The sequence below is a fragment of the Schistocerca gregaria genome, chromosome 4 (genome assembly GCF_023897955.1).
Source record: "Schistocerca gregaria isolate iqSchGreg1 chromosome 4, iqSchGreg1.2, whole genome shotgun sequence".
NCBI lineage: Eukaryota > Metazoa > Arthropoda > Insecta > Orthoptera > Acrididae > Schistocerca > Schistocerca gregaria.
This window is the reverse complement of record NC_064923.1, coordinates 731,984,314-731,998,384: the sequence shown is the minus strand read 5'-3', so window position 1 is coordinate 731,998,384 and position 14,071 is coordinate 731,984,314. Positions and strand designations below refer to the sequence as shown.

General features: G+C 39.9%; 1 protein-coding gene across 1 annotated transcript in view; it reads left to right on the top strand.

Annotated features, from left to right (window-relative positions):
* Positions 1–14,071, top strand: part of LOC126267636 (cactin) — a 147,381-nt gene that overhangs the window by 20,795 nt on the left and 112,515 nt on the right. The window contains exon 2 of the mRNA XM_049972938.1: positions 13,251–13,454. Coding sequence (XP_049828895.1) covers positions 13,251–13,454 — 204 coding nt within the window. The remainder of the gene's footprint in view (positions 1–13,250; positions 13,455–14,071) is intronic.

Here is a 14,071-nt window from a genome sequence, read left to right as displayed (position 1 = left end):
AAATCTATTCTCGGCTGTGCAAACTATCAGTGGGCAGATAGATTTTTTAGGTTAAAGCCAAAGTCCAGACAACAATCAAGAAAAATAGAAGCTTCACATACAGAAAATCGGGATAAAGAGTAGTATCAGTTTACTTCATCAAAATATCAGGGAAATAAAAAATAAAGTAGATGAGCTGTTAGCGTGTTTAGAAAATCTCAAAAATAAGAATGATACTGATATACTTTGTTCACCATGTAACTGTGGGGATGGAAATTGTCAGTATAAATGGGTATAATTTAGCATCTTACACTTGTGAATCTGCCATGGATAAAGGAGGATCTGCCATTTACACAAAACACGGATATAAGTACAAAATTGTAGAAGTAAGCAATTTTTTTTTTGTGTTGATCAGCACTTTGAAGCTTGAGCATGTGAACTACAGCCAGATAACGTAGTGTTGATATTAGCAACAGTGAACAGGTCCCCATTAGGAGATTAAAGAGTTTTCGAACCATGGATGAAGGGTATCAGACGGATGCCATATTCCTTGACTTCCAGAAAGCGTTTGACTCGGTGCCGCACTGCAGACTGCTAACTAAGGTATGAGCATATGGGATTGGTTCTCAAATATGTGGGTGGCTCGCTGACTTCTTAAGTAATAGAACCCAGTATGTCGTCCTCGATGGTGAGTGTTCATCGGAGGTGAGGGTATCATCTGGAGTGCCCCAGGGAAGTGTGGTAGGTCCGCTGTTGTCTTCTATCTAAATAAATGATCTTTTGGATAGTGTGGATAGCCATGTGCAGCTGTTTGCTGATGATGCTGTGGTGTACGGGATGGTGTCGTCGTTGAGTGACTGTAGGAGGATATAAGATGACTTGGACTGGATTTGTGATTGGTGTAAAGAATGACAGCTAACTCTAAATATAGATAAATGTAAATTAATGCAGATGAATAGGAAAACTAATCCCGTAGTGTTTGAATACTCCATTAGTAGTGTAGCGCTTGACACAGTCACATCAATTAAATATTTGGGCGTAACATTTCAGAGCGATATGAAGTGGGACAAGCATGTAATGGCAGTTGTGGGGAAGGCGGATAGTCGTCTTCGGTTCATTGGTAGAATTTTGGGAATATGTGGTTCATCTGTAAAGGAGACTGCTTATCAAACACTAATACGACCTATTCTTGAGTACTGCTCGAACGTTTGGGTTCCCTATCAGGTCAGATTGAGGGAGGAAATAAAAGCAATTCAGAGGCGGGCTGCTAGATTTGTTACTGATAGGTTTGACCATCATGCAAGTGTTACGGAAATGCTTCAGGAACTCTGGTGGGAGTCTCTGGAGGAAAGGAGGCACTCTTTTTGTGAATTGCTACTGAGGAAATTTAGAGAACTAGCATTTGAGGCCGACTGCAGACCAATTTTACTGCAGCCAATTTATATTTCGCGGAAAGACCACAAAGATAAGATAGGAGAGATTAGGGCTCGTACAGAGGCATATAGGCAGTCGTTTTTCCTTCGTTCTGTTTGGGAGTGGAACAGGGAGAGAAGATGCTAGTTGTGGTACGAGGTACCCTCCACCACGCACCGTATGGTGGATTGCGGAGTATGTAGATGTAGAGTTTGACTCTCTATTTATGCTGTCTGTCAGACAAAAAGAAGTAGTTAAGAGGGTGGTTCAAAAAGTTTCCAGAATGAAATAGAAAAAAAGTAATTACATCACTGAAACTTTTTTTTTTATTTTTCAATGTAATCTCCTTTTAGATTAATGCACTTGGTTCAACAATGTTCCAGTGCCTTGATCCCATCTTGAAAATGAGTTTCCTCCAGGCCTACAAAATAGTTGTCAATTCAGGCTATCAATTCTTTGTTTGAAGTGAATCTTCATCCACCAAGAAAAAATTTCAATTTTGTGAAGAGGTGGAAGTCTGACGGAGCCATATCAGGTGAATAAGGTGGGTGTGGCAACAATACATACCTGAGTTCATGTAATTTTGCCATGGCGATGGAACGTGTGTGGGCGCGTATTGTCTCGATGGAAGATGACTTTCTTCCTTGCTAAACCTGCCTTTTTTCACGTATATTTTGTTGCAATTAATCCAGGAGGTTAGCGTTGTATACTCCAGTAATTGTTTGCCCAGTGGGGAGATGATCTACAAACAGAACCCCCCTCACATCCCAGAACACTGATGCCGTGACCTTTCCTGCTGACGAAATTGTCTTTGCTTTCTTTGGTGGCGGAGGATTAGCATGTTTCCACTGCTTTGACTGTTGTTTTGTCTCTGGGGTATAGTAGTGTACCCAAGTTTCATCTGTGGTCACAAACTGGTGCAAAAAATTATTGCTCATTTCTCCTAAAATGGGCCAAATGTTGCTCCAATATGTCCATTCTTGTGCATTTTCGATCCAGCGTCAAGAGTCGTGGCACCCATCTTGCAGATATTTTTTTAATTTCTAATTATTCAGTTAAAATGTGATATACCCTTTCAGATGACATCTGGCAAGCTTGAGCAGTTTCACACACTTTCAGTCGGTGATTCTCCATAACCATTTTGTGCACTTTTTGCAATGATTTCTGGAGTAGTGACACATCTTGGCCAACCACTGCACGGATCATCGTCTAAGCTTTGCTGACCAAATTTAAATTCATTTGTCCATAAGGCAACAGTTGAATATGAAGGAGCAAAGCCCCCCTTCCCGTATATTCTGGAAATCAGCATGAATGCCCTTTGCTTTCATACCTTTCTTTACGAAGTTCTTAATAACTGCTCGAATCTTGTGGTCTCCCTCCCCCCCCCCCCCCCCCCCCCCCTTGCAAAGCACTACATGGGAACAACAACAGAGCCACACCACCGCCACAGCTGTCTTCCTAGAGCACTGATTTGGCACCTGTTTACAAGAAACAGTCCAATGAATATCAGATAAACAACTCGTTGTCCTAGTGCTGACTTCTCATGGTGATTCTGAGAACTTTTCAAACCCCCCTTGTATTAATCTGTGGTGCTTTCAGTATGAACTTTCTAAGCAATTCTGATACAATTCTGATAAGAAAAATGAAATAGAAGTGTTATTAATGACATATAACTTAGAATCAGTGATCAGTTGCCCTACACATATAGCTCAAGACAGTAGCACTCTAACAGATAATGTATTTGTACAGCAAGAGGATGTAAAACTAACACATGCTTTCCCTGTAATACATGGATTATCAGACCATGATGCACAACTGATTAACTTACAAAACCTAGCAGGATGTATAGTTCAGAAACCATTAAGTAAAAGTGTAAGGCTGGTCAACACAGGATCTATAGAGCATGGTAAATGCAACATATTTCGTGATAAATTTTTATCCCTTTTCGAACACTGTTGCCCCAAACAATTACTAAGTGTAACACCAAACAGTTTTCAAAGAAACCTTGGATTGCTTTAGGTATTAAGGTGTCTTCATAAAGTAAAAGAAAATGGTATGAGACAGCAAGAATTAGTGCAGACTCAGAAGTAATTTTACACTATAAAAATTATTGTAACATACTGAGAAACGTCAGAAAATCAAAAAATTATATATTAGAGGTGAAATTAACAACTCTGGCAGTAAAATCAAATCAGTATGGAATGTTGTTAGAAGAGAGAACCGCTGGGGTAGGTAGTATTACTATCAAAGAGAATGAGACCATCTTAACCAACAGTACACACAAGTAGCTATTGTATTTAACAGCCATTTCTTAAGTGTAGGTGAAAAAATTGGTGAGAAGGTTTAAGGCCAAGCAATACATGGAAGACTCAGTTTTGACAAGTCCTAGTCAGATTAATTTTCATCTAACAACCTCTTGTGAAATAAGGATAATCATTAAATCTTTGAAAAATAAATGTTCTGTTGGAGTTGATGACATACCCAACAAGATATTAAAACAATATGGAGCAGTTACAGCTGGTGTTGAGTCACATCTGTAATGCCTCACTAATTCAAGGTATTTTCCCAGATAGATTAAAATTTGCCATTGTCAAGCCTCTCTACAAAAAATGGAACACAACAGATGTCAATAATTACTGGCAAGTACCCTTGCTTACAGCATTTTAAAAAATCACAAGAAAGTAATGTACTCGAATGGTTAGCCACCTCAATGATAATGGGATACTTAGTAAATCACAAAAAAGTGGTTCAAATGGCTCTGAGCACTATGGGACTTAACATCTGAGGTCACCAGTCCCCCTAGAACTTAGAACTACTTAAACCTAACTAACCTAAGGACATCACACACATCCATGCCCAAGGTAGTATTCGAACCTGCGACCATAGCGGTCACGTGGTTCCAGACTGAAAGTAAATCACAGTTAGGATTTCAAAAATGCTGTTCCACTGAGACAACGATATACAATTTCACTGCCAACATTAATAAATAGTAAAGTGTCACTAACAGGAATTTTCTGTGACTTATCCAAAGTATTTGATTGTGTGAACATTGACGTTATGTTACAGAAATTGCAATTCTATGGTATAAATGGAACAGCATGTGAGTGGTTTAAGTCATATCTACAGAACAGGAAGCAAAAAGTTTCTTGATATGGTTTAAGTGATTTTACCCATTAGTGCCAGAATTAATTTTTTTCGTGATTTTTTTTTTTTAAAAAGGTCTGTAAAAGGCATAAATTACACAACAGAGTTGTTTCGATGAAAGCCATTACTGCCATTAGTGAGATATTTGATGTTGCAATATGGCAACGCAAGGCACTTTCATTACCTAAATTTATATGGATTACAACTTCAACTAAAATAAGTAGGTTATTGAAATTTCTTATTACATATACAAGGTTTGTGCAAATTGGTTATTCAGTCTTCATCATACAACTGATACTTTGTAACACAGTACAATTAATAATAAAAAATCAAACCTTGAACTCAGCATTATTTTACATGAAATGGAATAAAACAGTCAATACACAATCCCACATTACACTTTGAACACATTGTTCTCACAATAGATTTACAGTCCTTGTGTGCACACCTTTTCTTCTTCTTTCCTTCTGTGTGCTGGACGAGGTGGTCAGTCTTATCAAACCTAATTGAATCTGATATGCGGCTGTTGGAACATGCCCTTGATGCAAATGGTCTCCCGGCTCCTTTTTGTAAAGCTTGGTGTCTTTGCAAGTACACTGTTGCTACTTCTCTCTTGAAATCAAGCTGAGAAATAGTTTGGTTTCTTGCTTTATTATACAAAATCCAACTGTTTTGTATGGTGACATCTAACATCCATGTAAAGAGACACCAGTACCGTTTCTTGCTTCTTATTGCAATGCGATAGCATGCTAGATTCTGATCCATCTGACCAGTACCTCCCATATATGTATTATATTTGGCTACTAGTTTGGTCTGGGAATCATTATATTTCGCTTTTGTAGCTGTAAGAATCTCTTGACTTGGCCAACTTCTTGTACACCACATGAAGAAGAGATCATTGTGACAACTGAATTGTCCAGTCACCGCACATACAATAATCCATCATTCTTCTCTATTGCTGTCTCAAAATATCCCCAATCTTTCTTGGAAAATAATTTTGGGGCTCAACAAACACATACCCTTCAATATTGTCATTATAAAGAATCTCCTACAACCTACAGGGTTGTAGCCTCTCCCCGATGTTGTTCAATCTGTATATTGAGCAAGCAGTAAAGGAAACAAAAGAAAAATTTGGAGTAGGTATTAAAATTCATGGAGACGAAGTAAAAACTTTGAGGTTCGCCGATGACATTGTAATTCTGTCAGAGACAGCAAAGGACTTGGAAGAGCAGTTGAACGGAATGGACAGTGTCTTGAAAGGAGGATATAAGATGAACATTAACAAAAGCAAAACGAGGATAATGGAATGTAGTCGAATTAAGTCGGGTGATGCTGAGGGAATTAGATTAGGAAATGAGACACTTAAAGTAGTAAAGGAGTTTTGCTATTTAGGAAGTAAAATAACTGATGATGGTCGAAGTAGAGAGGATATAAAATGTAGACTGGCAATGGCAAGGAAAGCGTTTCTGAAGAAGAGAAATTTGTTAACATCGAATATAGATTTATGTATCAGGAAGTCGTTTCTGAAAGTATTTGTTTGGAGTGTAGCCATGTATGGAAGTGAAACATGGACGATAACTAGTTTGGACAAGAAGAGAATAGAAGCTTTCGAAATGTGGTGCTACAGAAGAATACTGAAGATAAGGTGGATAGATCACGTAACTAATGAGGAGGTATTGAATAGGATTGGGGAGAAGAGAAGTTTGTGGCACAACTTGACTAGAAGAAGGGATCGGTTGGTAGGACATGTTTTGAGGCATCAAGGGATCACAAATTTAGCATTGGAGGGCAGCGTGGAGGGTAAAAATCGTAGAGGGAGACCGAGAGATGAGTACACTAAGCAGATTCAGAAGGATGTAGGTTGCAGTAGGTACTGGGAGATGAAACAGCTTGCACAGAATAGAGTAGCATGGAGAGCTGCATCAAACCAGTCTCAGGACTGAAGACAACAACAAACAACAAAGAATCTCCAGCTCCTCAGCAAGCGAGAAATCTCTTCTAAAACAAAGAAGAGAAAATTCGTCCTTTTACTGAGTACAAGCGCCTAGCGTTGCCATATGGCAACAGCAACGTTCAAATGGCCTAAATGAACGTAATTTATTTCACAGCAAGCAGTAACCTCCAAATAATATATATTTGAGTATTTAAAGCACAACTATACTAAAAAACCAAATTATATATCGTAAGTTACTGTGTAAAACATACTTACTCGAACTTATACTCCATTTTTCTTCACCATTCAGCAAACGACGACTTCCAACACTGCTTACGCTGCAGACTTTAAATGTATTGTTAAAACTGTTGCATTGTAGTGATCTTTACAGTCTTGTGGAACAGAATCCAGTGCTGCCAACACTCTCGTTTCATTGATGCCGTGGAATCAACGATTTTAAAAAAGTGTTACAGTTGTTGCCATATGGCAATGCACGGCGCTAATGGGTTTAGGAAGTTTCCCACTTTGTCTAACTGGGGTGAAATTACATTAGGTGTTTGACAGGGTTTGATCATGGGCTCCCTTCTGTTCTTGATATATGTGAATGACCTCCCTTCTTGTTTGAAACAAGAAGCTAAACTGACAATGTTTGTTGCTGACACAAGCATCATTATTAATCTTGTAAAAGAAGCTCCAATAGAAAATTATCTGAATAAAGTCTTTGGAAAAGCTATTGATTGGTTTTCTGCAAATGGGCTTGCTCTGAACTTTGAAACAATACAGTACATCCAATTTTCTACTGCAAGGTGTACAGTTCCCTCAAGAAAAATAACACATCAACAAAAGATAGTAGCCAGGATAGAGCGTATTAAGTTTTTGGGTGTACATATAGATGAGAATCTGAATTGGAAAATTCATGTTTTGGATCTCCTAAAGCAACTAGGTCCAGCAACTTTTGCAATCAGAATAATTGCTAATTTTGAGAATACAGAAATTAGCAAGCTAACCTACTTTGCCATACAAAATAATATTTCGGAATAACTCAACACTTTGGCAAAAAAGTATTCACTGCTCAAAAGAAATTGTTAGAAACATGTGTGGGGCTCATAGTTGCACATCTTGTAGGCATCTGTTTAATAGGTTAGGAATTCTTACAACAGCCTCACAGTACATTTACTCAGTAATGAAATTTGTTCTCAGCAGTTCACTGACATTCATGATTATAATACCAGAAGAAAGAAAGGCTTACACTATCCTCTACTTAACCTGTATCTGGCACAGAAAGGGGTAAAATATGTTCCTGTAAAACTTTTCGATAAATTACCAGATAAAGAAAAATATCTGACAGCCATCAGTAATAGTGTTGAAAATAAATTGAAATCACATCTCCTTGACAACTCCTTCTGCTGTACCATAGATGAATTCTTGAATAGGAATAAATAAATATATAGCTATAATATATGCATTTTGTGCCATTTAAGGGAACGGGGTAAGTAATAAATATTTTAAGCTTCTTCCCCACCCCCCCCCCCCCCCAAAAAAAAAAAAAAAACTTGATTCATGTGTGCATCTTGTTTGCACTTGACGTGTTCCACATCACAACGGTTTCTGTGAAACTGATCAGTGGAACACAACTAACTTAACTAACTAACTAACTAATTGTGCATCCATGTTTCATCTTATGACTGAAGATCAAAATATCTGTCAATTTCACTATGCAGCAACTATGTCATGTGTAATTTCATTTAGGTGATGGGGGGTGGGGGGGCTCCAGACCCCATGGATTTTCCCCCGCCCCTCCCCCTTTGGCTACAGCCTCACCCTTCGAGGCCCACTCATGTACACCTCAGTGGTGCATCCCTCAGCCACTGCTTCGTCTTGACCTATCACAAAGCCCGAAAGACTGGGTTCATCCCGAGGTCTTCCTCCACCAATTTTGCTCCCACCTTTGCACATTCTGGGGATCAGAAGTAGTCTATACTAATGACTTGATGGTTGCTGGTCATGTAGGCTTTGCTTATATTCATGCAGGGCATACTGAACTGTGCTTCATGCTAGATGGCTGTAGTATTTTCACTGCGAAGTTGGTAGCCGTCTCGTGTGCTCTTGAGCATATCCATTCCTGCACCTATGAGTCCTTTCTCATCTGCAGTGACTCATTGAGCAGTTTGCAAGCTCTTGACCAGTGTTGCCCTCACCATCCCTTGGTCATGGCTATACAGGATTCCCTGTATGCCCTTGACCATTGTGGATACTCAGTGGACTTTGTCTGGATCCCAGGCCACATTAGGATCCTGGGGACTGAACTTGGTGATAGGCTGACCAAACTAGCTACCAGCAAGCTGACTCTTGAGATTTGTATTCTGGAAACAGACCTCTGATCAGTATTACGCCATCAAGATTTTGGGATCTAGAATGCAGAATGGCTCATTCTGATTCACACAACAAACTATGGGTGAAAAAGGAATTTCCCTCCCACATCTATCAAATACAATGCACCTAGCTTTTTGCTTTTTCTAACTTTGCACAATGGTTTAGCAGTAATCTCTGTCTTGCATATTACCCTCTCTTCCACCTTTAAGCTCTCATGTTTTCAAATCATGTTCAGCTCAGCCCCTGACTATCAGCCTTTCCTCCTAATTCTGTGTGGTGAGTCTCCCCTGACCAAGAGCTCTGGGCAACTTTTCTGAACTTGACACCTTTTCCTAGATCTCACCAGTCCTTTTCCTTTACTCCTGTTACCATAGCTTGTATTTCAGAAGTGTAGCAAAGAAAAAAAAATATCCAAGGTTTGATGGTGGCCTTTTAGGACAACCTTTATGTAATTATAAATAATTCACAAAAATACCAAATACTGTCGGCTTCAGTGCTCAAAATACAGTTCTCTCTCTCTCTCTCTCTCTCTCTTTTTTACCTTTCACTAGGTACTTCTAGTCTGTTTATGCGCCTGTGTCTATGATAATGTGACAAGTCTATTTCTGTAACTGATAATAATGGTATTCACATGTTGCTTTGGCTGTCTCTCCTTTCCCATCACTCCCAATTTCCCTCACCCGCTGATGCTGTGCATGGCAGTCATGTCAGGCCACCATCTAGACCCTGCACACCCCACCAGACAGCACTTGTCTCCCTACCCCTCCATCGCTATTCACTCACAGTCACATTCCAGTCAGAGCTGCCTGCAGTAGTGGTCATGTGTGCGTGAGGTGTGCTTCCTTATGTGAATGTGACAGTGTGTTTCTTTGCTGAAGTAGGCTTTGGCCGAAAGCTGTAATATGTAACATTCCTATTGTTATGCCTGTCTACAACTCAAAAGGGTCATCTTTACGGTGAGTAGTGATCTATCCTTTCCCTAACACTGTTGCTAGTCATAGGTCTTGGGGAGACAACAGAGCATCTCTGCTCCAACTTTATAAAGCCTTTGTGCCAACCCGGCTTGACTATGGATGCCAGGTTTATGGATCAACAAGGCCTTTGTACCTCAAAATTTTGGATGCAGTTCACCAGTAGGGTATTACACTGTCATCAGGGGTTTATTGTATGAGTCAGTTGCTAGCTCGTATAACAAGGTTGGTGAATCTCCACTGCCTGCTCGACGTCTCCTCCTTGTGGTACACCAAGCATGCAGAGCTCTGTCTGTTGCAGAATTGCCAGCATCCATCTCCATTGCCCACCTGCCACAGGAATGTTTGTTCCATAACCATCTGTGAGCAGTGAGAGCGTTTGATATCCATGCAAGGGAGAGCCTGGAGTTGTTACAAGTTGATGCCACTTGGTATCCCACTGACGACTAAAGAGTCTCAGATTCCTTTTTGAAGTGACTGAATACAGGAAGGATTGTACTCTATATAATATTTTCACAATTAAATGTAATGAGATTTTAAATTACCTTCTAATTTTTGTTAATTGTTTACACAAATGGGTGTAAGCAGAGGGATTTTAGTGGTTGCTCCATTACATTCCCCAACATTGTTCTTAGGATAGGACTTCAAGAGTAGTTCTCAGTTTATTGTGCAGAATTGTTTGCTATCCTGTGGGCAATGAAGCACATGAGACTGCATCATAGCAAGAAATTCCTCATCTGCTCAGATTCTGGTAATGCCCTTCTTGCTGTTAGTTAGATGTACCCAGCAGATCAGATGATGCAAGAAGGATGCTCTCCTTCCCTTGCAGAGACAGGAAAAGAAATTTTCTGCTGGCTTTGAGGGCACATCTAGGGATCCATAGAAATGAACTCTCTAATGTATCTGCCAAGGAGGCTTGCCCCCTTCCACCTCTTCCTTGCTGTTCTGTCCCCCTGCAGGCTGTTACCACATACATGTTAGTGGGAGGCTCAGTGTCTGGAAGTGAGAAACAATAAGCTGCATTTGGTGAAAACTCATTGTGTTCATGGCTTCTGACCACAATAAGCTGAAGAAGTAGCCCTTACAAGGCATAAGAGTGTGACACTGTGCAGTGACATGTGACTTTATCTTATACCACTAGGAGCTGTCATTGCATTACAGATGTGAAACACAGCTGGCAGTACGACATTTGTTAGCTGAATGTTTTATGTGATGACCTGAGGGCAGACCTGGGCTTCCCACAGGACTTTCTATTTTAAATGATAATGAGGTGAGTGTGGTTCATGTCTTAAGGTTTTGTGTGAAGTCAAGACTTCTTCCCAAAATTTTGGGTGCGATATTTTAATGTGTTGTAGAGTGGCTTGGTCAGCCATTATTTCTAAGTAGTCACCCAGTCACAGTAACCTTGGCCCTTTTCAACAGTATGGGTACTGATATTTTATCCATGATGTTATCAAGTTATTGTAGTTTGTCTGATTTTTATGCATGGTCTTTTATGGTTCTCACAATCTCAGGGTTGTATTTTCAATTCTTGTATGTATATACAACTTGGCTTTCAAATTAATTGTTAATTTTTTCATAGGTTTTCACCATCATCATCTGCCTTTAATTCATGTAAGGGTCTTTATGACCTCACTGTTTAGTGCTCTAAACCACTAAACTAAACTAAAACTATTTGTCATAGTTGTTTTTCTAAATTATACAAATTTTGTATGTTATGTAGTGTTGTGGAAGTTGTCACATCAATTTCGCTTTTCTTTACTTGTGCAGTTAAAACTTGGACTGTGCCTTAGGTTATTGCATGAGAGTCTCTATTTCAACAAAAATGTAAATATTTTATGTGTAAAGGAGACCACTCACTGATAAGCAGGAGCATTGAGTCGTCGACAGGCACACCACACAAAAAAAAGACAGAAAACTTGCTAGCTTTCAGAGTAAATCCTATCTCAAGCTACCCTTGTGTAGTGTCAGCTGGATGCAGTGTTAGGAGTGCAGTTCAACAGGTGGGCCGGGGATTGTGTTGGGTGGGGTGGGTAGAGAGGGAGAGAGAGGTGGGAGGCAGGAAGAGGGGTTGGGGGTAAGTAGCTACTGGCTTGGAGGGGGCCAGTGAGTTTGCTGGCTGGGAATGTGGTAGGGAGGAGTATGAGGTGCCCAGGCTAGCCATGTGATGCATGAGTGATGGAGGTGGTGGGGAGCTGTGCATGGTAAGGGTGATGTGGGGGTGGGGGGAGTGAATTGGAAGAGGATGATAGGACAGAGGCAGAGGAAGGGTGAGTTGTTGGGTGGAGGGTATGGAGACAATCAGTGAATGGAGATTGCGGCTAGAATGGTTCTGGGAGAGAAGATGTAGACAAGGATGACTTACATTTGCACAGTTCAGAAAAGCTGGTGGAATAGGGAAGGATACAGATGGTTTGTGCTGTGAAGTAGCCACTGAATTCTAGCATGTTGTGCCAACAGTGGTCTTATTTGTTCTTGGCCACAGTTTGGTGCTGGCATTGATTCTGGTGGGAAACTGGTTGGTTGTCAAATTCATATAAAAACCTGTGCAATGATTGCAGCTATGTTGGTACATGATATGGCTGCTTTCAAAGGTGGCCTGTCCTCTGATGAGTTGGGATAAGCTTGTGGCTGGATGGGAGTGGGAAGTGTGAGGTGGTGGATTGGGCAGGCCTTGGCACCTGGGGCTTCTATGGGGATATGACAATTTTGGCAAGGGATTGGCAGTGGGGAGTGGCTTAGGAATGGATTAGCATGTTGTGTAGAATGAGTGGATGACAGAACACTACTTCAGGAGGGGTGGGAAGGATCTTGGGTAGTATGTCCCTCATTTCAGGGCATAACGAGAGAGAATCGAATCCCTGATGAAGGATATGGTTCTGTTGTTCCAGTCCAAGGTGATACTTGTTGATGAGGGAGACTTTCCTTTATAGCTGAAGCTTAGGCATGGTATGTGAGTTTATGGCATGAGAGATCTGTTCGCAGACTATGTTTGGGAGTCTGTCTGTGAAGACCTCATAAGACCTTCACTATACTGGACAAGAGGTTCTCGTCGCTGTTAATGGGTGGCCAGGCTGTATAAGAGGAATTTGTTTGTGGGGTGGAAAGGGCAACAGCTGTTGAAATGCAAGTACTGTTGGTGATTAGTTAGTTTAATAAGGACAGAGTTGTTGATGGAGCCATCAGAGAGGTGGAGGTCAACTTGCAGTATGGTAGCTTGTTGGGTTGAGGACCAGGTGAAGGATACAGAAGAGAAGGTGTTGAGGTTGTGAAGGAATGAGGATAGGGCGTTTTGGCACTGAGTCCAAGGGTTTGTTTGAATTCTGGATGTTTTTATAATGCTTTTGTCCCATTAATTTTCATATTGAGACAGTAGTTGTCATTTTTTACATCTTGAAAATGTTTGTCTATTTATATGTAAATTTTTGTTTCTGCAGATCAGCTAGCAGAACAAAAAAGGTGAACAGTGACTATGGCAAAATGGATGTGGACACCCCTAGGAGTACTGACGATGAACAGCAGAGAAGAAAGAAACAAAAAAAATGTACATCACCCGGCAAGAACCAGAAGAAGTCAAAGAAAAAACATAGTGATGAAAAGTCACGAAATAAACATAGGAAATCAAAACATAAAAGGAGGAAGTGAGAGCTCTGATTTAATACTTAATTTTGCTGTTTATTATAAAACATTTAATGTTCATGGATGATCTTGAGATAAAGAGATATGTTTGTGAAGAATTCATCAGTCACGTTATTTGCTCAGATTGTGTTGTGCTTTCGAGAATTTATTGCCTTAATTATTTATTATCCTTAGAGAGCTATTAGTCTTAATAATTTCTCTTTTCTCAACATTCACGTGTTGAGCCTGTAATATCAGCATGGTTTTCTTGGAAGATAATTGACATATCGAATTTCTTTCTTGAGCTACTTGTGAGATAGTTCAGCTTAGAGTCATGTTCAGAATTTAGACATAATATAACCCATAGCTTCTGGATGTGTGTGAGAAAAGTAATGTATAAAAATTACTATGTCATTGATATCTTTTTCTCGTATAAGTACTTTAAAAAGTATTTAAAATCGCTCTTCTGCTCAAATTACATTCAGATTCAGTTAATGCTGGTCATTATGCAAATCAGTTTTAAATACAAGCTCTGTCAGTGGGTGTATTGTTTCTTCTATTTTATTTTAAGAAGTAAACATATATTCCAGGAAGATTATTTAAATAACAAGTGTCACTTTTATCTGTAGTTTGTTTTATC